This window comes from Sphaerodactylus townsendi, linkage group LG16 (assembly GCF_021028975.2).
Source record: "Sphaerodactylus townsendi isolate TG3544 linkage group LG16, MPM_Stown_v2.3, whole genome shotgun sequence".
In the NCBI taxonomy this organism is placed as follows: domain Eukaryota; kingdom Metazoa; phylum Chordata; class Lepidosauria; order Squamata; family Sphaerodactylidae; genus Sphaerodactylus; species Sphaerodactylus townsendi.
Genome location: NC_059440.1, coordinates 23695793 through 23721326, shown reverse-complemented (window position 1 = coordinate 23721326; position 25534 = coordinate 23695793). Strand labels below are relative to the sequence as shown.

The following is a 25534-nucleotide window of genomic DNA, read 5'->3' as shown; positions in this document are numbered from 1 at the left end:
CAGCCAGACTCTGTCCCAATCCAGTCCATATGTAAAACATTTATCAATGTCAGAGGAATTGCTCAAAGTGCCTTCTGACAGGGTGGTTGTGATGATAAAATGGAGCCAAGGAGGTCTGCTTGTTCTGGCCAAAATAGCTTGAGGGAAGGGGCGGGATATGAAAAAGCATAATATCCTGCCCCCGTTCCATAGAGTTCGCTTATCTTTTGCCCTTTTCCTGTAAGTATGGAAACTGTGATAGCCTTCTCTTCCTTAGCGAGACCTTGACACGCCCCCTCATCACGCTTTGCTTTCTGAAAGGGTTTCAGCCTGTATATTTTTACTCGATTTGTCCATGTTTTCACACAGCCCTCATTTCCCAAAAATGCGTTCTGAAAAATTTTGCGTCCTCCCCCTCCGCTTACTTGCGAAAGGGAAGCGTTGACATTTTTCGAGCTAAATTGGTCTGACCATGATGAATTGGCTTTCCACAAGAAAAGGATTTTTCAAAGACAATAGGGTCAACCCCCCTCCCCCCCCCCCAACCCCATGTCCGTAAGAACTGAGCCTGGGTTAGCAGAAAGGAACTGTTTTAGTCACTTTGATCAAAGGCTGCCTTCTCTCAATGCTACATCTGGAAAAAATTTGTCAGCTATGCCACAACAGATGTACTCTTCAGAGTTCTTCATTAAAGAAATCCCATCGATGTTTCTGATCTCTCAATCTACCCTAACTTTCCTTCCTTCTTTTTCATGATTCTATGCAACTTCTTGTGTCCGTTCCTTCCAGAGCAGAGCTTATCAGAACTGTAAAAGTTATGAAGCTCCTTGAGATCTCCCCGCCTCTGCCCTCTTGCTTGCTTGCATTGTTGCTTAATCTTTTACAGTTGTGATCCAAGAGATCCCCAATTCATATCTTGTGTCTGCCACAGACAAGCAGGGGCTTACTGCCCAGGGGGACATATGGGGTCAAATGTCCCCGGGCTGCAGCCATTTAGTCACGTGGGGGTGGAAAATTGTCCCCACACCCTTCCTCCTACCCCCTGGGTCCATACACTGACTTCAAGACAAACATTGTTTGGTCGTGGTGGGGGAGGGTGGCCGCCCATACCCGGGGGGGGGGGGGGCGCGCAGAAAACTCAGATTTTGCACCGTGCTATATTTTTCCTAGATATGCTTCTGCTTACTAGCTAGCCTTAGGCAAGTCTCTTTACTTAGTCTCCACTTTCACCTGCACAGTGGAAGGGCTGTTGGGATGGGGGGGTGGGGGGGCGGGCAGTGTCCCAGGAGAAGAATTTAAAAGAAAATAAGGCCTTGTCTACCTACAGGACATTCTGACTGGCTTCGGCCAGGGTATTAAATCCAATAACATAAAATTGTATAAACATAGAGTATAAACATAGAGTCCCTGGTGATTGCTAGACCTAGCCGGAAGTGACCAAGGTAGCTCTAAGAATTGCCAGAAACTCTGTGGAAACCTTATCTTAAATAGAGGTTCTTGCAATTCCTAGAGCTGCCCTTGTCACTTCTGTGTAGCTTTAGGAACCACCAGGAACGTTATAGTCAGAACTTCCTGTTAGAAGATGAGGCATTATTTTTCTTATTCTTTTTTCTCCCCAGGATAATCACCCCCCCCCCCCCCCCCCTTCCAACATTGTTTGACCTCAGTGTCTGCCTGCGGATCAGGTCAGCAATGGTGGCAAGGACACATTTACCTGAAGGTCTCTCTCCACTTTATCAGCACATAGTGGTGCTTATTTGTTTTGAACACGTTTTTGCGTGCTCTGAACTTTATAATGATATTGTTGGTCTATGTTCCCTTCCGTGCTTCCTGACTGTAATGGCCACACCATGAATGCTACCAGACTAGACTATCAAATAGTGCTCTAATTGAGTAAGCCTGCATCAGACTCTTAGTCAGTTTCCCAGGAAACCAGGCAAGGCAAGAGATGCTCTCCGAGCAGCTTGCTTGTCATTCCTTTGAGATATTTATAAGGATGCCCTTCCTGTAAGAACACTCGAGACAGTGTGCCCAATTAAAACACAAAGCCGGCAAGATTAGGGATCAATGAAGCAATCGAAAGCGGAGATAAATAAAGATCAAGAGAAAGAGGCAAATGGAGAACAGATCCCAGAGCAGCAGATGAAAAATGGCAGCAGAACATGATGAAGCAATCCAAGCAGCAGACAGAACGTGAACAATGGGCATGTGAAATGCAGATGTGCTGTTAACCTGTGGCTAGAGATAACCAGTGGCCACAGCATTAAACAAAATGCCTGACTTAACCAGACTTCCCTTGGCACCTGAGGGTTAACAGACTGGGCATCAGACAAACCCTGTTATGTGAGGGGGTGGATTCCTTGGAAGGGATGTTCTGTTGTGCCTTCGACCTCTCATCTGGAGGAACCGGGTTTGATTCCCCGCTCTGACGCTTGAGCTGTGGAGACTTATCTGGGGAATTCAGATTAGCTTGTGCACTCCAACACATGCCAGCTGGGTGACCTTGGCTAGTCACAGTTCTTGCGAGCTCTCTCAGCCTCACCTACCTCACAGGGTGTTTGTTGTGAGGGAGGAAGGGAAAAGAGTTTGTAAGCCCCTTACAGTCTCCTTACAGGACAGAAGGGGGGATATAAATCCAACTCTTCTTCTTCTCCTCCCCAATAACCTGACTTGGGCTCAATCGAAATTGGTTTATTGCATAAATGAACAGGCTGTGCTCAAATGTTGCTGAAACTTAAATTCGGACATCCCCGCCAGTAGCTGAAACCCTGTTCTTTGCTCCCTCCCGCAGCACCCCACCCAACAGAAACAGTTTCCTGTTCCCACGCTGGGCCGCTTCTCCAAGCCCAACAAGGTGCTGCCTAGCTCAGAGAAAAGAAACCCTTACTTTAAACAGCAAGCAAGGCCCAATGCAAATAAAGCCATCAAAGGGAATGCGCATACATCAGGTGTCACATGGTCCCACCCTCCCTCGGTCTTGACACATTCTCATAATTAGGGTACTCTTTCTGTTTGCCACCCACCTTAGTTTAGAAGGGCTGTGGTCCGCCCAAGAGGGGTTCTGATGCAGTTCTGGACAGTTCTGTGTAGAAACAGGCAGTGGTCCAACACATGGGCCTGAAGACGTGATCTCAAATTATTTACGCATGTTTGTTAAGGCCATATGAGTCAGACTGTTGCTCTCTTGCGGTCAGCGTTGTCTACTCTGATTGGCAGCGTCTCAAGTGGAGGCCTTTCGCTTCACTTGGTGCCTGATCCTCTTGAGTTGCTGGAAATTAAAGCCCAGGGCCTTCTTTATGAAAACAGATGCTTTGGTGTGGTGCCACAGCTCTACCCTTCGAAGTTGCTAAGCATCGATTCCTTTTCTGCCAGTTCATGATTTCCTTTTCTCCCTAGACCAAAGGAGGGCAAGCTGGGCTTTGCGACGGGGCAGAGGTTGTTCTCGGTCCAGATACTTCCCTGGAAACATTAAGCCAGGTTCCACCGGAGCAGCAGTTCATCAATCAGAAGATGAGGCCCGGCTCCGGCATCCTCATAGCTAGGGTCATTCCAGATGGGCCGACCCGAGTTTTACAGGTGATGGGCATTCTCTGTATATCCCACAATTGCTTGAATGATAGACTTATGGAGGAGAAGTCAATCTGTGGCTACCAATCTTGATCCTTCTTGATCTGGGATTGCAAATGCCTCAGCAGACCAGGTGCTCGGGAGCAGCAGCAGGAGCAGAAGGCCATTGCTTTCCCATCCTGCATGTGAGCTCCCAAAGGCACCTGGTGGGCCACTGCGAGTAGCAGAGTGCTGGACTAGATGGACTCTGGTCTGATCCAGCAGGCTTGTTCTTATGTTCTTATGAGTCCGAAGTCTAATGAACTAGGTGTTCAGATGTCCCAATACATTGTAGTTGTACTGTGCTTCGGTCAAGCCCCAGGTTCCTTGTGACATCCGAAAGCAAGAAGTGTTGTTAAAAAATCTGGGGCTGTTGGCACCAAACCAGATTTTGAAACTAGATTTTTTTTAACCTGCTCTTTAAACTGTGATTTGGATTAATCATGGGGGCGATATCTGAATTTACATATACAGTGTTAGTAGCATTTGGGTGCTGTGTGGTTTCCAGGCTGTATGGCCGTGTTCTAGCAGCATTCTCTCCTGACGTTTCGCCTGCATCTGTGGCTGGCATCTTCACAGGATCATCTTCAGAGGATCCTCTGAAGATGCCAGCCACAGATGCAGAAATGGCTTTGTGAGGAAAGAAAATGCTCACTAAATTCTGAAACCATACCAACACAAATGATTCGACGTGAAAGCCTTCAACAATACGTTAGTAGCATTGCTGATTTGCATTACCTGGGCACAGTGGGAAGTATGGGAAAGATGTCTTCACAGGTGGGAGAGGGAGGAAGCAGGAAGAAAGTGGCAAACGGAAAGTGACGTACTAATTGCCACTTGTGATTTGTGTCCAGAAACTAAGCAGAGCTGTTGCTCAAATGGAAGTTTGTCTGAATGTAGCATAGTCAGGTGTCTGTGAAGTGCTACTTAATTGATGTTCTGTTGTGAGAGATTATCATTACCTATAAGAATGCTTTCGCTACGCCTTCAAAAAGAAATGTTGACTTCCAACAAAAACACATCAAAAGCATTCAGTCAACATCAATAAAACAGGCCGTCCCCAAGAAGGACATCTGAACATTCTCACATAAATGTGGCAGGGTCATAAGATCACTTTGCAGGTTCACATGTGCCATGTTGAGAATCTATTAAGAATCCTGGGTCTCGGTGGGAAGATGGCTTTCCTAATAGTGCATCCTGTATTAGATAACAGACTTCAACCAACGCAGAAACGATCGTTTCTCGTACGAAGGGGACGAGGTGCTGATGCTGGAGCAAGACCTATGGAAGCTGAAGAATCCAGATGCGGAGCAAGAGCTGGAAGTGAGTTCAACCATTATTTCTCTCCTTTACCCAGTGGTGGGATTCAGCCGGTTCGCACCACTTCTGCAGAACCGGTTGTCAAAATGGCGCTTGTAAAAGAACCAGTTGTTAAATTATTTGAATCCCACCTCCGGAACCAGTTGTTAAATTATTTGAATCCTGCAACCGCCTTTACTCCGTCACTTCGTAAAGGAATTGCATGCCTCTTTCTCGCCGTTGAGTGCTAAGTTCAAATTCTAGGCTAAACTCGAGAGTTAGTAATCCCATTGTGAAGCTGCAGTTTAGCTCAACAAGGGGTGATGTGGAAGGAGAGCTTTGCCAAAGGTGCAGTTAGGGATAAAGAAAACAAGTTGTTCTCATGGAACCACAAACAGATGGTGACGGGAGGTGATTTTTTACCAGGAAAACAGTGCCATGTGGTTGAGTCACATGCATGTTGCCAGATTCCTGGTCCAGTACCCTCCACCCCACCCTGTCCAGCTATTCTGACACCTTATATACTCTCAGTCTGAAAATGTGATGTCTTATACATTTGACCACAGAAGGGAAAGAGTGCTGTTGAGTCTTCACGGGTTCATGGTAACCCCATGGATTTCCACCTCGTGGGGTTTTAATTGCAGGAGATGATGGGTTGCCTTTCTCTTATAGCAGCCCTCATCTTCCCTGGTGGCCTTCTATCCCAGGACCCAGCTTGTTTAGCTTCTGAGCTCTGACAAGGTCTGCATAATTGGGGGCTGTACAGCTGGGTTTTAAAGAATATGGGTTTCAAGAAGACCAAAGTTTTAGCCACGTTAGCCAAAGCCAAAGCAGCAGAAGTTTCACAGCACCTCGTAGATTACAAGATTGATTGTGCTGTAACTTCATGAGTCAGGACTTGTGTTATATCTCTGAAGAAGTGAACACTGTATAAGAAGAAGAAGAAGCAGAGTTTGGATTTATACCCCACCTTTCACTCCTGTAAGGAGACTCAAGGTGGCTTACAAGCTCCTTTCCCTTCCTCTCCCCACAACAGACACCTTGTCCAAAAGAAAGCCACCATGGTTAACAAGAGAGGTTGAGGAAATTATCAGAAAAAAGAAAATGTCTTTTAGAAAATGGAAGTCCAGTTTGACTGATGAAGATTATGAGAGGGAACACAAATGATTGCAAAAGAGAAGCAAGTTAGCTGTAAGGGAGGCAAGGAATATGCTGCCACAGGAGGTGGTGATGGCCACTAACCTGGATAGCTTTAAAAGGGGCTTGGATAGATTTATGGAGGAGAAGTCGATTTATGGCTACCAATCTTGATCCTCTTTGATCTGAGATTGCAAATGCCTTAACAGTCCAGGTGCTCGGGAGCAACAGCCACAGAAGGCCATTGCTTTCACCTCCTGCATGTGAGCTCCCAAAGGCACCTGGTGGGGCCACTGCGAGTAGCAGAGAGCTGGACTAGATGGACTCTGGTCTGATCCAGTTGGCTTGTTCTTATGTTCTTGTGAGGTAGGCAGGGCTGAGAGAGTTCAGAGAAAACTGTGACTAACCCAAGGTCACCCAGCAGAAATGTAGGAGTGCGGAAACACATCTGGTTCACCAGATAAGCCTCTGCTACCCAGGTGGAGGAGTGGGGAATCAAACCCGGTTCTCCAGATTAGAATCCACCTGCTCTTAACACTACCCCAGTCCGGCTCTCATGAGAGCTTGCATCTCAACAAACCTGTTAGTCCTTAAGGTGTTCCTCGACTTAGTTTCAGTTACAAAAAGGAAGGGAGTTATTCTAGGAAGTCATTTGCCGTCTGACATCCGCAGCTATTCTGTCAACAGCGAAACCTCAAAAACTTACAGCTGTGAGGAGGATCACAGGTCAGTGGGACATAAAGACCACCTGGCCTGACTGTCCATGGCATTAGGAGAGCCATATGTGGATGAGCACGTGTGTTTCACATCTCAAATCCTTGTGTGCAGTTTTTTGCAGTGTTTAGTAGAATTGGCCGCCCAGAGCCCCTCGGGGGATGGGCGGGATAAAAAGTAAAATAAATAAATAAAAAGAATAGTTCAGTTAGGAACTCCAGATCTTACAGGAAAGAAAGAAGAAGAAGAAGAGTTTGGATTTATATCCCCCCTTTCTCTACTGTAGGAGACTCTCCCTTCCCTCCTCACAACAAACACCCTGTGAGGTGGGTGAGGCTGAGAGAGCTCCGAGAAGCTGTGACTAGCCCAAGGTCACCCAGCTGGTGTGTGTGGGAGTGCACAGGCTAATCTGAATTCCCCAGATAAGCCTCCACAGCTCAAGCGGCAGAGCTGGGAATCAAACCCGGTTCCTCCAGATCAGAGTGCACCTGCTCTTGGCCACTGCTCTTAGCCACTACGCCACTGCACAAGAAAGAAAAACAAAAAAGGTGCCCCCCCCCCCCCAACACAAGTTGACATTTGGAGCTCAATGCAGTAGTTCTCTAAGATCCCTTTTCTGTTCCATGCACAGGTTCAATTGAAATTGGAAGGCGGCATTGGTTTGTCTTTAGTAAACAAAGCCCCGGAAGAGCTGATATTTGCAAGTTTCACCGGCATTAGTGTCCATTTCACCCAGCTGTCCTCTAGTCAAGTGCTTGAACTAAGCATACAGGATGTGCAGGTAAGGGAAGGGGAGGATTCTCTGGCAAGGACATTTTTCAAATAAAGCCAGCCCAGGATAAACAAATGGGATCTTGAACTGTGTGGGTTTGGAATGGATTCAAGTGTCTGTTTAGGTGAGCAGCTGAATTAACCCGCTGGGTCCTACAGTCCACCATTTAGCTATCAGCAAGCATTGGTTGAAAGAAGAAGAATTTGGATTTATACTCGTCTTTCTCTCCTGTGAGAAGACTTGCTTACAAGCTCCTTTCCTTTCCTCTCCCCACAGCAGACATCTTGTGACGTAGGTGGGGCTGAGGGAGTTCAGACAGAACTGTGACTAGCCCAAGGTCACACAGCAGGCTTCATGTGTCAGAGTGGGGAAACAGATCCAGTTCACCAGATAAGAGGCCACCGCTCATGTGGAGGAGTGGGGAATCAAACCCAGTTTTCCAGATTAGAGTCCACCGCTCTTAACCGCTACACCAGTCTGGCTCTCAAAGACTGCTTCTTTGAGGCAGGAAAAAGGAGCGTAGTCTTGTGTCATTTCTGTAATGGAAGCAATCTATATGCCATTAAAGGTATTGTATTTGTTTGTAATGGAAGCAATCTTCCATTGCTGACAAATGGCTGGTGCCACAAAACCCCTTGTTCTCTTGCCATGTCTTTGCATATGGATTCACTTACACACATGCTTAACATAATTTTCATCTCCTTCATACCTGTCATCTTGGCTGCAAAAGCTCTGCTGTATGAATTAGAGCTCTGCTTTTACCAGTTCACTGTACAACTTGCAAGTATCTCATTGCCTGTCTGTTCTCCTCCTCCTCTTCCAGGTGGACAACCAACTCATCGGGACCACTCAACCTTTCATGCTTTTTCTGACCCCCAAAACCAGCGAAAACGAAGCCGCTGAAACAGGCCCGGCCGTTCAGTTAAACGCCATGAAATTTCCCAGTAAGAGCCCTTTAACTGATCTATACAAGGTAATCCAGCCACCCAATACATCGTTTTGGCCCCTGACGTCTTGTTTGTTTGTTTGTTTGTTCTCACTGATTAAATGAACCTCTGACTTCCGATCAAGGAGGGCGGGATGTAAATGTAATTGGAAAAAATAGAAATGAAACCCTCGCAAAGACTTCGTAGCCAGATGGCTTCTAGCGCAGCGTCGGATTGAAGAAGTCACCAAACTACCAAGACCGCATTCAGGTTTATTCAGTATATATCCTGTCAGCTCTGCTAATTTCACCAGTTCCATAACTTTAGTTTGCCATTCTTGTTCCTTTGGAATACTCCGTAATTTCCAACTTCTTGCCCAGACCGTTCTCATCGTTGGAGATAAATATCTGAATTCCCTCCTCGTATCTTTTCTCCCCAAGCATGTTCACAAAATCCGGTAAATACGATTCTGGTTTTAACATCTCCTTTTCTTTAAATATCTTTCACATTTCTCTGTGGATTTGTTGCCAGTACTAAATGCTGGGGGTAACATGGGTTTGGAAATAGACTTGGGCCCTTCCAGAACCCTTCTTTTTTATCTGAAACCTTGCATTGCTTCAGTGGAAACTCTAGAGCAGGGGTAGGGAACCTGCGGCTCTCCAGATGTTCAGGAACTACAATTCCCATCAGCCCCTGTCAGCATGGCCAATTGGCCATGCTGGCAGGGGCTGATGGGAATTGTAGTTCCTGAACATCTGGAGAGCCGCAGGTTCCCTACCCCTGCTCTAGACACCTGATGATGTTTATAATCTTGAATAACAAAATATAGGAGTTGCTTTGTTGTCCCTTTGTGGAATAGAAGTCTTTCGCAATCACATTGAGATTGCAAATTCATTGTGTGATCTCTCGTTACAAAATATGATGGCTCCTGCTAGCACCAGTGAACAGTGTATCTTTATGTCCCTTCCAGCAACGGTTATGTTACTTTGGTTGTGACACTCCAGACTCTCTTACGCACCTCTTACTAAACTGTAACCATTTTGCTTACCAACGTGCTCCACTAACAGAGTATTTACAAAAGTCGGGTCTTAACATGTATAACGAAGATATTCAAACTCAGGTCCTCATGGCTGATAAGAACTCCAATACAACCGACATAGTAGTAAGATATTTGGCAGCTATTTACCTAAACCTTATAGCAGGGGTGGGCAACTATGGCCCTCCAGATGTTCATGGACTACAATTCCCATCAGCCCCTGTCAGAATAGCCAATTGGCCATGCTGGCAGGGGCTGATGGGAATTGTAGTCCATGAACATCTGGAGGGCCATAGGTGCCCACCCCTGCCTTATAGGGAAATGTAAAAAAAAATTAAAAATTTATTTTGTGAGTTTTATTTATGTATGTTTTGCTATGCCAATAAAGGTTTTACTGACTGACTGACTGACTGTATCCTTATCCATTTCTCTCCAGCACCTGATGATCACGGCTCGCAGGTTTACCGTCCAAATCGAGGAGAAACTGTTACTTAAGCTTCTGAGTTTCTTTGGCTATGATCAAACTGAGTCAGGTACCATGATCAGATCTGTAGTTCAAGCCACCCTGCCTGCAAGCAATAGAAACAATGCAATGCTTGAAACTGTTTTGACACTGGGAGACGCAGCCTCCTTGGAAAGAGTTTTGATGGTTCGGCAGTACCACTTGGCAATGCCAGATCTGTCCTTCTCTTGTTTCTGCCCATTCTTACTTCTGAAGAAGACCCACTTTTCCTGGCTCGGTTGTCCAGTATTTCCTGAAAATATGGAAGAACTGTGCTCGGTGGCAGCTGCTTATGAAATAAGTGTGCTTATTAAAACCTATGTGGCATTCTTTAACACTCCCTAGAGAGATTCTAGAAAGAACTTCTGGCCAAGTCAAAGCATCCTCAGATGACACATTTGAGCATCTGTCCAATCATGGAAGAAGTTGGGGGGCAAACTTTTAGCCTGCAGAGAAACTTTTGTTTAGTGTGATTGTAGTCCATCTTTTTTACCGAGGCTCAAGGCTGATTGCCCAGAGTCAATCGAGAATGGCCCATGGGAAGAACCATCTAATAAGCATACTGTAAATTGATATAGCCCTGACTTGGATGGCCCAGGCTGGCCCAAGTTCGTCAGACTTCAGAAGTTAAGCAGTGTCAGCCCTGGTTGGTACTCGGATGGGAGACCACCAAGGAAGTCCAGGGTTGCTACGCAGTACCAAGCAGTGGCTGTCTACCTCTGTTTGTCTGCTACCTCAAAAACCTTATGGAGTCTCCATCAGTCAACTGCTCTTGATAGCACTTTTCACCACCTCTTCAATATGATGAGACATCTAATGAGCACTGTACTAGGAGTAAGATTGCCGAAATCTGAATGAACCTGTAATAGGCATGGTACAGAATGTGAATATAATGAAGAACAGAGGCGTAGCGCCAAGGGGAAAGGGGAGTGGGTGATGCACCGGGCGTGCGCCCCTGCAGAGTTGTGGCAGGGGCGGATGGGGATGTGGCAGGGGCGCAGGGCATATGCGTGCCCCAGGCGCAGTTTCCCTTTACTCTGCCCCGATGAAGAATAATTGGTATTATGTCCAATGTCCCTCCTTAAGCCATGCGGCTGCTCAGGTACCACATTGGTGACGTGCAGGTTGGGCTGCTGCCCAGCAGGGGGAGCTTTCGCTTGGCAGCTCAGTTCCGCTCAGTGAGAGGAAGCTTCCGCATAGTAGTACAGAAGCCTTAGAGAAACTATTGATTATATCAGTAGAAAACAATGAAATGACAACAGAGTAACGCATTCAGCAAACAGATCATACTTCCCACCCGCAATCCCTTTCCCCTTGCTAGGTATTCATAGGGTGTCAGTTCCTTTTTAAATGTTTGCAGTGGCGAAAGAGATGCCCTTCGATGCGTATTAATCCCTTTGTGCGGTTGGTTGCAGAGGTTGAAAATTATGACGAGAACCTGCATGAAAAGCCGGTCGATCAAGGAGCCCAGAAGCGGTACTATTTTGAAAACCTCAAGATCAGTGTGCCACAGATAAAGCTGAGCGTCTTCACTTCCAGCAAGCTTCCCCTGGACCTCAAGGTATCTGTCCTTCACTTTGAGAATGATCTACCCCAGGGGTAGGGAACCTTTAACACTCAAAGAGCCATTTGGACCTGTTTTCCATGGGAAAAGAAAACACTTGGAGCCACAAATAATTTTTGACATTTAAAATAAAGATAACACTGTATATATTGGGGTTTTTTTACCTTTTACTCCACTCATTCTGAGAAGCGCATGGATGCGCCCGCCCTGCTGCCTGCAGGGCGGGCAAGGATGGGGCCAGCGGCTTGGCCTTGCCAGCCGCCAGGAAAGCACCCACCCCGCTCGAACGGGGTGGGCGAGAAGGGAAGCCCGCGGCACTGCCCAGCCGGCCATGGGCAATTGGTGCGCCCGCCCTGCTGCCTGCAGGGCGGGCAAGGATGAAGCTGGCGGCTCGGCCTCGCCGTCCGCCGGGAAAGCACCCGCCCTGCCCCAACAAGGTGGGCGAGAGGGGAAGCCTGTGGCGCGGCCCAGCCGTCCGCGGGCAGTTGGTGCGCCCGCCCTGCTGCCTGCAGAGCAGGCAAGGATGAAGCCAGTGGCTCGGCTCGTGGAGCCGCAGTGCAAGGTCAGAAGAGCCACATGCGGCTCTCGAGCCGCAGGTTCCCTACCCCTGATCTACCCCATACATGTAATAAAAGGTTTGGAGGTCCACTTTCTGCTTTCTAAATTGTTCATTTGTTTGCTGTATTTGGCCTGACCTTCTCTTATCTACCAGCACTAAACTTTTCATTAAGGATCCTCCACTGAGACACTTCGAAGATGTCTCAGAAGTTTCCCTGGAATATCATAAGAACAACATAGGGAGATCCTTGATGGATCAGACCAAAGCCCCATTAAATCTTGCATGCTCCCGCTTGTACTCACCAGCATTTGATGTAAAGACACAAAACTGTCTCTGGTATTGGAGGGAGTAGATATGCATCGTGCCTTGTATCATTTTTTTAAACCCAGGTTTAAGTCAATACATCAATCTTGGTGCTCAGCTGTGCATAACACTGGAATGGCATGAGACGGAATGACCAGCATAAAGTGATAAAACTGTTCCCATTTTTTAGGCGTTGAAGAGCACCTTGGGCTTTCCCTTGATCAGATTTGAAGATGCCGTGATCAACCTGGATCCCTTCACCAGAGTCCACCCTTATGAGACGAAGGAGTTTATCATTAACGACGTTTTAAAGCACTTTCAAGAAGTGAGTGGCATTGGGTTAGAGGCCATCAAGGGGCTGGAAGAAAGCTCTGGGCCCTTCCGCACATGCAGAACAATGCACTTTCAGTCCACTTTGTATCTGGATTTTACTGTGCGGAATAGCAAAATCCACTTGCAAACAATTGTGAAAGTGTATTGAAAGTGCCTTATTTTGCATGTGTGGAAGGGGCCTCTGTAGGTTGCTTAGATAAGTGTATGTACAACTGAGGTTTAGTTGAGCCATAGAGGTGTTGACAAGCTACGGATGTGTAAAACAGTGTCTGGAATTTAGCAGATTCTTAGTTTGTTATAAATCTTGGGTTCTCCACTTCCTACATTTTCCCCATCTTTATGCTGTTCTCTCTGGATAACTACATCTTAACCAGTGGCATTGTGAACAAAACTCACAAGTGCTTCTGGGAGTGGGGAGCATTCTCATCGATACCTTGGTCGAATAGGCTCTGGAATAGGTTTGGTCAATACCCTAGAAATTTGGTAAAATTTGGATTTGGATTTATTTGGGCATAAAATTATCTGTATGCCCGAATATTCGGGTCTTTCTGATTTTTTGGGGTATTTTTGGTGTTTTTTCGCGTTTTGGTCTGCAGGGGGTTTGTAAAGCTAGTGGCACCAAAATTTCAGGGTATCCTCCGGAGACTGTCCTGATGATACCACCCGAGTTTGGTGAAGTTTGGTTCAGGGGGGCCATCTCCTATTAGTTCCCATTGGAAGCAGTGGAAATTGAACCCTTAACACTGGAAACCCTTAACATTAGAATTCTGTACCGAACGTTCTGATTGTAGCAGGCCAGCTGTGAATGGTGTTTTGGTGTCCTTTTATAGGAATTGCTCAGCCAAGCTGCAAGGATCCTGGGCTCTGTAGATTTCCTGGGCAACCCGATGGGCCTCTTGAACGATGTTTCGGAAGGCGTCACTGGGCTGATAAAGTATGGAAACGTTGGTGGCCTCATCAGGAACGTCACCCACGGAGTGTCAAACTCTGCTGCAAAGGTAACAGTAACAGTTTCATTACTGACATCTGTGTTTCAGGGAGCCATGATTGCTTGATAAAGAAGTGTTCTAGTAGATTTACTCAGCTTGTTAATTCTTTAGTAGTTTTTGGGTCATCTCTAATACCTTGGAAGAGCAGGGGATATCTAGGAGGGGAAGATATATTCCCTCCTGGGGAGAGACAGTGAGCAAACTGCGCCCGGGGCACGACCTGCCTGCACATGCCCCATGCCTTTATCCGTCCACGCCCCGCCCCTGGGAGGGGGTCTGGAGGTGATTTCCCACCCCCACATGATGCCAATGGTGCGCGCCCGGGGTGTGGTGCCCGCCCCTTTTGCAGCTTTGCCACTGCCCCTGGGTCATGCAACTAAAACTGGATAATGTATTGTCAAAGGCTTTCATGGCCGGAATCACTGGATAATTCTGAACTGGCCCCAGCTTCATTTTGGAAATTTCAAGCAATCCTGGCTATCCACATCTTGTTTTATTTATTTGTCTGAATGTCTTTGCTATGTGGCCAATGGCTCAGTTCACACCAAGCAGCCGTCAGCAGGTTTTAACTATGTTTTGGACACTATGTGAACACATGAATCGCTGCCTGGCGATTGGCCATTGAACTGAGTTTTGAAATGGGTCCCTGCAAGTCGTGTCATATGGTAACTTTGGGAGCGATGTCTGTTCGAACAAACCACAATAACTCCTATTGTTCTGCTGAACTGCAGATGTGGCAATCGAATATATGAAGCTGAGCAGTTGGGGAAATTCTAGACTGTGGTTTGCTTGTTGTGAGCTTGGAAGCTCAACCTTGGTTTGGATTCTACACTGTGCTTGACTTGTGGCTTCCTAACTAGTCAGTTTATAGCAGTGGTGGCGAACCTTTGGCACTCCAAATGTTATGGACTACAATTCCCATCAGGCCCTGCCAATTGGCCATGCTGGCAGGGGCTGATGGGAATTGTAGTCCATAACATCTGGAGTGCCAAAGGTTCACCACCGCTGGTTTATAGCATGACCATTGCCTAAATTAAAGGGAGGGTTGTTGACCAGAGTGTTCCTAATCAAATTTTTTGTGAATTATATTCTGAGCAGAGGTCTTTGAACTTGTCTAAGATCTGTCTAAGATCTGTCAAGGAAACTTGACTGTTGCATTGTGGCCTTAAGAAATGTCTAAGCCTCTTCCTACGGGCTTTTCAACATATTACCCCAAGACCCTGCTTTTGTCGTTAATTGCTCATAGATGACCATGTCGCTAGAGAATGTAAACAGGACTATTTAGCATAAGTTGGAAATACTGGTAACATGAAACTTGGGGGATTTTGCTTGTAACTAGTCACCGTTCTTTCAGAATTCTCTCCGCCCTACCTACATCACACGGTGTTGTGGGGAGGGGGAGGGATTGTAAGCTGCTTTGATGCTTCTTAAAGGATATGAAATATGAAAACCAATTTCCTCCTCTTCCTGCTCTTCCTCTTCTTCAAGGTCCTAGTGGTGTTATGACTGGTCCTTTATCTTTGTGGTAGTATTATGACATCCTTTATCCTTCTGGTGGTGTTATGACTTGTCCTTTATCTTTCATGTGATTTTCTGAAAGTCCCCAACATCCCATTTACCTTTCGTTTCATTTTCCCAGAGCACCAAAGCTGGGTTTGAAGACTGTCAGGGAGCATGTGTTAGCAGCCAGAATGGGCATGTTTTGCCAAAACCATTTTTTAAAAAGCTCTGCTCTGTCTAGAGAAGAACTAGTACCATCTCTCTGTCAGAAAAAAACTGGTCCAGCACAGCACCCCGTCGTCCTCGGCCTCCTTCAGTTCTGTCTGCAAGGAACCGATGATTAATGAGCCTGTCTGGTCTTTCGGCTAAAACCTTCCACCTGATTTCAGAAGAGCCAGACGTTTTCCCATCTTTGGATACATGACATCAGTTCTGGGTTGCTGGCAGTTGAGACAGCCCCAGTCGTTTCTCTGCAGATGTCTGGGGACACTTGGATTTATGCATTTCTCTCCCCCCGCCCAACCACCCTCAGTCTCCCCTCTGTTACCTGGTTCCTTGCAAAGCTGGTTGTTCACACGCTTCAAATAACGGCAGGCTCTTTTGCGCCTGTGCAGCCCCTGCAAGGCTCAATTTTAATTGCCCCATTAAACGAAATAACATGCCTGCCAGAAACGCACACCGCCCTGTTTATGAGCTCTGTCTGGTTTTGCCATCGTATAGATTTTTTCCCCCTGTTAATCACTGTGTTGATCATTCCCATAATGGTTTTTCCATGCATCTCGGAGCACGTAGTGAGTGAATGGCTTCTTTCAAGTGGACAGGTTCTGTGTGTTTAAATTGGCACAAAAGCCCAGGTTAATCAAAGTTCACGCTAGTCCGTTCCTGCAGCATTGTTCCTCGGAGATTAGCCGATTTGTGTGTGCGTGTGTTACAAAGTGTTTTGATCCGAAACGTGGCCACCTGATGTATTTCGGCTCCTCCGCCGCTTCCATAGAAACAATCTGAATTATTGGTATCACTCCCCCCCCCCCTTTTTTTGAATTGCAAACTTTGCACTTCCGCCTTTAGGCTTAACGGTTCTAAATCCCAAAATTATTCTCAGGCAGAGATGACAGTCGAAGGCTGAACTTTAAACCGCAGAAGGCGTTTGAAGCCTTTTATTGATTCAGCTCCACCCTCTGGCTTCAAACTTCGGCGTCCTTGTAACTTTCACCAGTGAAAGGAAGGCGTGAAGGCGCATGACTAGCATTTCGACAGTGAAGCCGAACGTCTGGAGGCGTTTTATTCGGAGTAAGGAGCAAACAGCTGCTTGCTCTTTGAAAGCCGGCTGGAAATAATTGGAAATCTGCATTTCGCCTCGGACTGCAGTTAAAATCTCCTTCGGGGGTCCTGTTCTGTGCCCTCTCACCTTTTTCAGAAGGGATCTGTAAAGCTCTGTAAATACTTACGGGACTTTGGGGCAAAAAGACAGGCCTGGACTCGAGGAGTTTTCAAATTAAATTTCAGCCAGGGTGGTGGTAGAGGAACAGCGGGATGGAGGATGGTATGCGCAGGTGGTAGAAGGTATTTTGGCTTCTTCTAGGTAAGGAGGCAAAGTGTTTTCTATGCAGAGGTTTGAGCCCAGTGTTTCACAAAAGTAGTGGTTGTTGAAGAAGAGTTTAAAGAGGGGAAGCAGCGGCGGAAGAGGAAGAAGAAGAATTATCGTCGTCGTCATCATCATCATCATCATCATCATCATCATCATCATCATCCCACCTGAGTCTCCTTAGTCTCAAGGAGGCTTACAAGCTCCTTTTCCTTCCTTTCCAACTCAAGCAAGTGGATTGACCTTCTTAAATGAGGGTAGTAGAGTTATGGTCGCCGGACCAGGCAGGGGAAAAAACAGTGGTGTTACCCATGGCACGGCGTCAGTTCCAGTGAAAGCTCTGGAAGTGACATCACATTGCTCTAGGAATCGCTGGAAACTGGATGGTTTTATATTCTGCAATCCATATCTCCCATCGGTCCCATCCCCTTTTAATGCAGGTCCTTTCTACTTGGGTCTAGCAAATTTTGCCTGAGGTTTAAGTCTCAGCCAGAGAAGAAGAGAAGAGTTTGGATTTATGCCCTGCTTTTTTCTACCGTAAGGAATTTCAAGGCAGCTTACAAACTCCTTTCCCTTCCTCTCCCCACAACAGACACCTTGAGAGGTAGGTGGTGTTGAGAGAGTTCAGAGAGAACTGTGACCGGCCAAGGTCACCCAGCCGACTTCACGTGGAGGATGAAGAAACAAACCTGATTCACCAGTTTAGAGTCTGCCATTCTTAACAAGTACACCAACCACACTGCTTTTTGGTTTGGGACCATCCCATAATCGCCCAACTGTTGCAGTACCATTATTTGATATGCTCTTACAAAGATAGAAACATCCCTGTTCAGTTCATTCATTGGTTTGTTGAGTGCAAGCAGGCCTGATCTTCCCATCCTTGTATATTAGTGTGTTGTGGGGCTGCAGTTCTTTTTCTGGGAAATAGAAAATAGTATTTTCTCTGGTGGGCTGATTAAAAGAAATTCAAAGAAGCAAGACCCAGGTTTAAATCCCTGCTCTGCCAGGGAAGGCTAGCCGGGTGACATTGGGTTGGTCTTGGCCTAACCCCTGCCTCAGAATGTCAGCTACTTTGGGTCCCCGTTCAGGAGAAAGGCAAGGGATAAAAATGAAGGAAACAAAATAAAATAAAGCCTGGTCTTCTAAATCGTTGCTGCCTTTGGGTGATGGTGAAGCACATTCTTGCTAAACTGGTAGGGTGGCTTTTTGAGGGGGTGGTAATATTCTCTACTGTTGCTTCTTTCATGAAAGCGTGACTCGAGTATAAACCCAGGTGGATCATTGAATTCACACAGTGCTTTGCCGAAGGTTGCCAACTCCGGTTTGGAAAATCCCTGGAGATTTGAATCCTGGGGAAGGTGGGTTCGGGGAGGTATCACAGTGTGATACAGTGCCTTAGCACCCACCCTCTAGGTTGGCCATTTTCTTCAAGGGAACTAATCTCTGTCATCTGGGGATCAGTTTTAATTCTGGAGGTTGGCAAGCCAAGTTCTCTCCTTTCTATCTTTTTCCCCTCCATTAAATCACGGCCAACCTCCGCCAACTCCATGGGGTTTTCAAGGCAAGAGGTGTTCAAAGATGGTTTGCCGTTGCCTGCCTCTGAATCGTGGCCCCCTGCTTTAGCTTCTGACGAAACCGAGCTAGCCTGAGCTATCTCCTTCTTTAGCATTTTCCAAAATAATTAGATTCTCAGGTTCACAGCGAACTGTACAGACATTGGAACGGATGCTGGAATTTGAGCTTGCCCCGTGAACCAGATTTCTGGGTAAAGTGCGAAGCATGGTTTTGCAGGCTTGGGTATTCAGGCCATTCACAGCTGACCGTGAACTTGAAAATCTGTAATGACCTGACCACATGTCAGGGGAGGAAGAAACCCAAGGTTCTTTCCAGCCTGTTCACAGGGCAACAGGTCTTGGTTTTGTCATTCCACCTGAATCCAGCATGGTGGCTCACTGCTCTCTGCCATAACCATAATCAAGTTCGAGAGTTCATTGGAAATGGAGACATTCCAATCCTGGGGAAGTTGCTTCAGCATCTTAAGAAGAGTCTCTGCGGTACTGGCCTTGACAATATAATATTTCAAGACACCAAAGCAAGATGAGAGATATATATCAAAGTTGGCTTGCTGTGCTGGGGTGACAAAGGTTCCAAAAGCTATAAATATCAACGATGGGGAAAATCTCTCCGGGAGAGCTCAGCTTTCATGTTGAACTTGATGTTTTCTTAGAAAGGTTTGGTTTTTTGCTGAACTAAGCCGCAGCTGGCCTTTTCTTCCCCTGCACCATCTGCTTAGCTTGGTTGGGAAAGGAGTCAAAGTGGAATAAAAATACAAGATGGGAAGAAAAAAAGTTTGTAAGCCACCTTGAGTCTCCTTACAGGATTAGAAAGGCAGAGTATAAATCCAAACACTTCTTTCTTTTCCAATATAATCAGTGGCCCCCGGTGCTCTAGGTGGGACTCTTGAATCTTAGCAAGTTTTAGGATTTTTGTCACAGCGACAATTTTGCTTGTCTTTCTGAAGCCAGTAGGTTTGTGTTCCAGCTTCACGTGCTTCCAAAGCCAGCGTGGTGTAGTGGTTAAGAGCAAGTGGATTTTAATCTGGAGAACCGGGTTTGATTCCCTACTCCTCCACCTTAGTGGCAGAGGCTTATCTGGTGAACCAGATGTGTTTCCGCGCTCCTACATTCCTTCTGGGTGACCTTGGGCTAGTCACAGTTCTTTCAGGACTCTCTCAGCCCTACCTACCTCACAAGGTGTTTGTTGTGGGGAGAGGAAGGGAAAGGAGCTTGTAAGCCACCTTGAGTCTCCTTACAGTCTCCACCTTGAGTCTCCAAACTTTTCTTCTTCTTCAAAGGACCAAAAAACAGAAGGGAGGATTGTTTGTTTTGTTTACTTCATTTATAATCTGTGTTTGTCCCCACATTATTTTCTTCACCTCTATTGTATCCTCACAACAACCCTATGAGGTAGATTGGGGCTCGCTTACTTAAATGATATTGCTTTAAGGGCCCACTGGCCACAGGCAGCATCACACTAATATAATCCCCGAAAGAATTAACCCCTTTTATATTTAATTATCACCCACAGAAATTTGTCTACTGGTAGTGCAAGTCGGATAATAGAAACTGAGTGAGACTTTGCAATGAAGGATAAAATTTATAAAATAAAAACTGCCTAAAATATTTCTGTCTCAGAAAGATATCTGCCTTATTATAGCTGACTTCATATAGAAATGTGGTAGCAGGCTTGTCAGAAATATTTCTCACATCTTGGATTGGGACAAAAGGCAGCAAGAGACTTTGGTGTAAATTTTGATGTTGATATTAGTTTCCTATTTAGTCTTCAAGCCAACATTTTTTTGGTTTTCCTGATGAGATTCTGACACAGATGAAAATAACACCCTTTGACCTCAGCGTGCGGAAAGACAGTCAAACAAGCCTTCTCAAAATCGTGTGGGTGTTTTTCCTGTGGGCACTCATGATGATGGACCTTTTTTTCCTGTGGGTCTTTTTCTGGTCACCGTTTTATGCATTTCTGAGTTTCTAAACTTGTCCGGTGTTTTCGGCAGGCCTCTGCGTGTTTTCTGAGGTTTCGGCGAAACTCCCCGAAAATTCCCATTTAATTTCTTATGCCAACCCGCAATGTATCGAAACTGTGATGGGGAAAGTTGTGATGCGGAAGGGAGAACTGCAGGAAATACCTGCATAACGTCCTTCAGCTACCTTAAATGGGAAGATGTTTACTGTAGCTAGCATGAAGGCCCTTCTGTACTGGGGTGCAATTAAATTGAAAGCATACCGGGGAATAATGTTAAGGGGAACCAAGCCATGGGTAGGTACTGAGCAAACCTGTCGTGTTAGGCTGAGAGCATTCAACTGGCCCAAGGACACCCAGCATGTTTCCATGGCAGAGTGGGGATTTGAACCTGGAGCCTTCCAGATATTAGTCTTAACACTTTAACCACTACACCAAACTGGCTTTTAAGAATTTTTTTCTTTGCAGTCTTAACTGTACAGTCATGAAGACGATTTCCTGACCCTCCTTGAGTAGACGTCTGTAGAATTCTTAGTAGGCCTGTCTAGGCTCGCTTTTGTAAGCCGCTTTGTGAATCTTGGCTTAACAGTGTGATTGTTTTTCAACAATCTTTTATTTGTGACTGCTGGGCCTGATCAGCTGGGCCGGTAATCTTCAAGCTGGATTTGGCCTTGCACATGAAAACTTATTGACCGGTCTTCTAGGACTCCAGTGCACCTTCAGTAATAACAGAGCCTGCATTGAGGAAATCGGCCTTGGTCTCTCTCTCTCTCTCTCTCCACCCCCCTTCCTTCCTTCTCTGTAAATCTAAGAGATTGATCACTTTGAACCCTGGCAAGGGAACAGTTTGATCTGGACTCGGCGTCCCTTGTAATAAGTAAGCTCTCAGAAGCAGGACTGGCATGCCGGCAGCTTGTTTTTTAAGCAAACGTTTTACAAGGTCACGACATGGCATGAGCCGAAAGTGTCGAACAAAGAAGAGCTCTCTCAAGGGCGGCTTTGAATTTTAAGCAGGCAGGTGCGTTTGGAGGCCAAACCTGCTGACCTGAATTTTTTGTTTTGTTTTTATATTCTTCACCTGGCCCTCGAATAGTCGCCTCCTGCATACCTGTTAAAATTACCGCTCCAGGAGAAAAAGTGGGAATTTGCTGCAAGGCTGCAGGTTAGGAACGGTCGAAGTGATCAGCAAAGAAGAGCAGTTGCACGGTTAATAGCAAAGACGGAATGAAGAAATGGCCTTTAGCAGATGGTCAAACAAAGTTGAACAGGGAAGAAGAAGAAGAAGAAGAAGAAGAAGAAGAAGAAGAAGAAGAAGAAGAAGAAGAAGAAGAAGAGGAAGAAGAAGAAGAAGAAGAAGAAGAAGAAGAAGAGGAGGAGGAGGAGGAGGAGCAGGAGGAGGAGCAGGAGCAGGAGCAGGAGCAGGAGCAGGAGGAGCAGGAGGAGCAGGAGGAGCAGGAATGTAGGATTGTGGAAAGTCATCTGGCTCACCAGATAAGCCTCTGCCACTCAGGTGGAGGAGTGGGGATTCAAACCTGGTTCAGTGTCAATTCCTGCTGGATTGTTTGGGTTCAGGAAAGGTCGCAAAATGCCCTTCAGACTGTGCCAGGGTTGCAGACCTCTGGGTGGAGGGGGGTGGAGATTTGCAGCTGATCTCCAGATGTCAGAGTTCATTTTCCCTGGAGAAAAGGACTGCCCTCCCAGACTCCCCGTCCAAATCTCCAGGAATTTTCATGACCGAAGCTGGCAATGTTGGGCTGTGCCCATTTCCTGTTGTTCACAAAACTGGGTCCCAGCTGTCTCGCAGGAGGGTCACAAAGCCACGGAGGAGGAAGAGCAGCAGAGCGAGTAAGAAGAGGCTTAGTAGCAACCTTGGGTTTGCCACTGACACATGAACAAACTAGTCTGGGATCCATGCCCTACGAGGAGAGACTTAGGGAACTGGGGATGTTTAGTTTGGTGAAGAGAAGGTTAAGAGGTGATATTAGCCATGTTTAGATATTTGAAGGGATGCCATGTTGGTGAGGGAGCAAATTTGTTTTCTGCTGCTCCAGAGACTAGGACCAGGACTAATGGGTTCAAGGTGAAGGAAAAGAGATTCCACCTAAACACAGGAAAAACTTCCTGACAGTCAGGGCTGTTCGACAGTGGAATGCACTACCTTGGAGTGTGGTGGAGTCTCCTTCTTTGGAGGTTTTTAAAGAGAGGCTGGATGGCCATCTGTCAGGAGTGCTTTGATTGTGTGTTCCTGCATTGCGGGGGGTTGGACTTGCTGGCCCTTGGGGTCTCTTCCAACTCTATGATTCTGGTCTTGAAATACAGTGTATTTTCTAACAACACTATACAGTCATAAACGGTAAAAACACATGAGCATTTTACATTGGGGAAGAAGGGAGGTAGCATAGATTTTACTTTGCAGGCGGCTCCTGGAAGTCCAAATAATTTTAGCAGTAGGTGCCGGTTGGAAAAGAGAAAATCGAGAATCGCTGCCTTAATCGAGACAGGAGACCACGTGCTTTCATGGTAGCGGGGAGTTCCCACCGTATTCTGTTGCATCCTGTTCTGAACCCTTTGAGGAAGATTAGAAGTGGCTGCCTCTCTTCCCCCCCCTTTTTTTCCTTCTCCAAAAAGTTATCTGTTAAGAGCATTAGTTGTTTAATAAAGTGTAGCTGCCCTCTCCGTGAACCCACCAGTGACTCTCCAATTGGGGTCATTCCAAGTTCACTCCGTGGACTTTTGACTGCCTTTTGTGTATGCAAAAACAGCCGGCAGCTCCCGCAAGGATCACTCATTCAGGCCTGTAACACAAAGCTGTTGCCCATGGGTGCCTGCTGGGCATCTTCCCAGGAGGTCCTTGGGAGGGAGAGTGGAGCATGACCCTCCTCCGCGGGCATCTGCAGAGGTGGATGTGGGGGGAGCATGTAGGGGTGACTCCCCGGTCCTCTGGGAATACAGGTCTAATCAGGCATCCCTACGGGCAACTCGGGAGGGTGACTCGCTCGGGTCTATGCGGATTAGCCTGCCAACGTGCTGATGTCGGAATGCATTATGAAGTGGAGTTTAATGAGGAGATGCGAGCTAATTTGAGGACCTTTATTTGGAGAAGTCCGTAGGAGCAGCTGCCATGCCCCCTCTATGGTTGGCCCGGAGCTTGAGCCCTAGAGCGTCTTGGATGCTGAGATTTCTATAGACTTCATACAGCAAGCACAGATATGCATACGTGGTGTTGACTCCTGCCCCGTGCAGGGTGGGGCAGAATCTATATTTTCCACCGGTCCTGCCTGCCTCATCCATCCGGGCTCTGCCGAACAATGCAGCAACTCCATTTCTGGTTTTGTGAAAGTTTCGCAAGAGCTCAAAGTCTTTTTATCTCCAATGGCTACCAACTTTAAGCCGTTGTGTGGTGCAGAAGTACCCAAACAACTTCTGAGCGTGCTTTGTTTTGTTTTAAGGGATGTGGAAGAAGTCTCTGACCACACTTGCATTTCTTTGTGGTTGTGCCCACCTCTTCTTTCTGGCAATTGGCCCCATTTTTGTGCTGCCCTTCATCCAAGGAACTCGGGCATGCATGGCTTCCCCTTCCTCTGTGTTATCCTAACAACAACCCTATGAGGAAGGCTGAGCATGTCAGTGATTGGCGCACAGTCACATGGCAAGGAGATGGCTTTGACATTTTTTGATAAATTTATTATTTTTCCTAATTAACAAAAAGATAAAAAAAACATATATGCATCATTAACTAAAATGGATCTTAACTTCAGTAACATAATAATTTTCCATAATATCTTTAAACATTTGATTTAATTTATTTTTTAAAAGTTAATTATAATTATAACATGTTCATTTTAATTAATCTGTTATAATTAATTAATACGGATATAACAATTTTAATATTATTTCTAAATTTCCACAGTAGGCTTCTGTCATTTTAACCTCTTGGCCAGTCTCTTTAACAATATTAAATGTTTTCAAGAGTAAGACACAAAATAGACATTCAATTAAATCTATAATTTTAAAAGGTAACTGTAACGTATAATACATTTACTAAGGCTTAGCTATGGCAACATATATCTTACAACAATTTTACTGTTACTATCGTGTTTCCCCGAAAATAAGACAGTGTCTTATATTAATTTTGGCTCCCAAAGATGCGCTATTTATTTATTTATTTATAATCAATTTTATATACCGCCCCTCCCCCGAAGGGCTCTGGGCTATGTCTTATTTTCAGGGGATGTCTTATTTTTCTGCGTTCTGTTCATCGGGCACGCTTCCAAACAAAAACTTTGCTACATCTTACTTTCGGGGGATGCCTTATATTTCGCACTTCAGCAAAACCTCTAGTACGTCTTATTTTCAGGAGATGTCTTATATTCGGGGAAACAGGGTAGTAACCTTACTATTATTAACCTTTGATATTAAATCCAGCTTCTTGTTCTGTCTCTGGTTTGCCATTTCAAGCTTAGGATTCTCAGGTGGCTGAGACATTTAGCTCTGAGCAGTACTGAGTGTCTTGTATGTATGTGCAATAAACAGCCTTGTGCTTGCAAGGGATTAAAAAAACTGTTGTGTGTCACGGTTACAGTGCTTAGGAGCCTCCAGCCTGAAAAATGGCACACAGAAGCATTCAGGCATTAAGTTAACACTGTGGCAAGGAAGTCCAAAAGGATAAATGGGCTTACCTTCCATTTCTTCTCCTCCACCTGATTACGCTTGAACACATGAGGTTGCCTTATACTGCCTTTGATCCATCAAGACCCGTAGTTTGAACTCAATAAACGAACTGGGACCTGCCTATCTTTGAGACCGCCTGCTCCGATATGCCCCTGGAAGGTCACCGCAGTCAGCCAATGAGAATCTTTTGGCAAGGAGGAAGTCCCGGCTGGCCTCAACTAGGACCAGGGCTTTTTTGATCCTAGTCCCTGCTTAGTGGAAACACTCTGACTGGGGAGACCAGAGCCCTGGGGGACTTCACACAGTTCTGCAGGGCCTGTAAGACAGATCTGTTCCAACAGGCATATGGTTGGGGTAGCGACGATGAGACATTAAAATGGGCCCCCTCTGTCTCTCTCCCCCCCCCCCCGCTGCTGGGGTCCCATTTGTATTAAATTGAATAACATGGGGCCTATGTATTAATGAGTCTGAGAACCAGCAAGACTTCTTTCTGATACATTTTAGATTTAAACAATATTTTTGTAT

The 25534-nt window shown here is 46.1% G+C and overlaps 1 protein-coding gene across 1 annotated transcript in view; it reads left to right on the top strand.

The window, feature by feature from the left end:
• The window catches only part of VPS13D (vacuolar protein sorting 13 homolog D), a 121340-nt gene that overhangs the window by 65070 nt on the left and 30736 nt on the right, over positions 1-25534 (top strand). The window contains 8 exon segments of the mRNA XM_048518838.1: positions 3376-3555; positions 4792-4908; positions 7367-7516; positions 8331-8480; positions 9906-10002; positions 11387-11532; positions 12588-12722; positions 13561-13728. Of these exon segments, the coding sequence (XP_048374795.1) occupies positions 3376-3555; positions 4792-4908; positions 7367-7516; positions 8331-8480; positions 9906-10002; positions 11387-11532; positions 12588-12722; positions 13561-13728 (1143 nt within the window).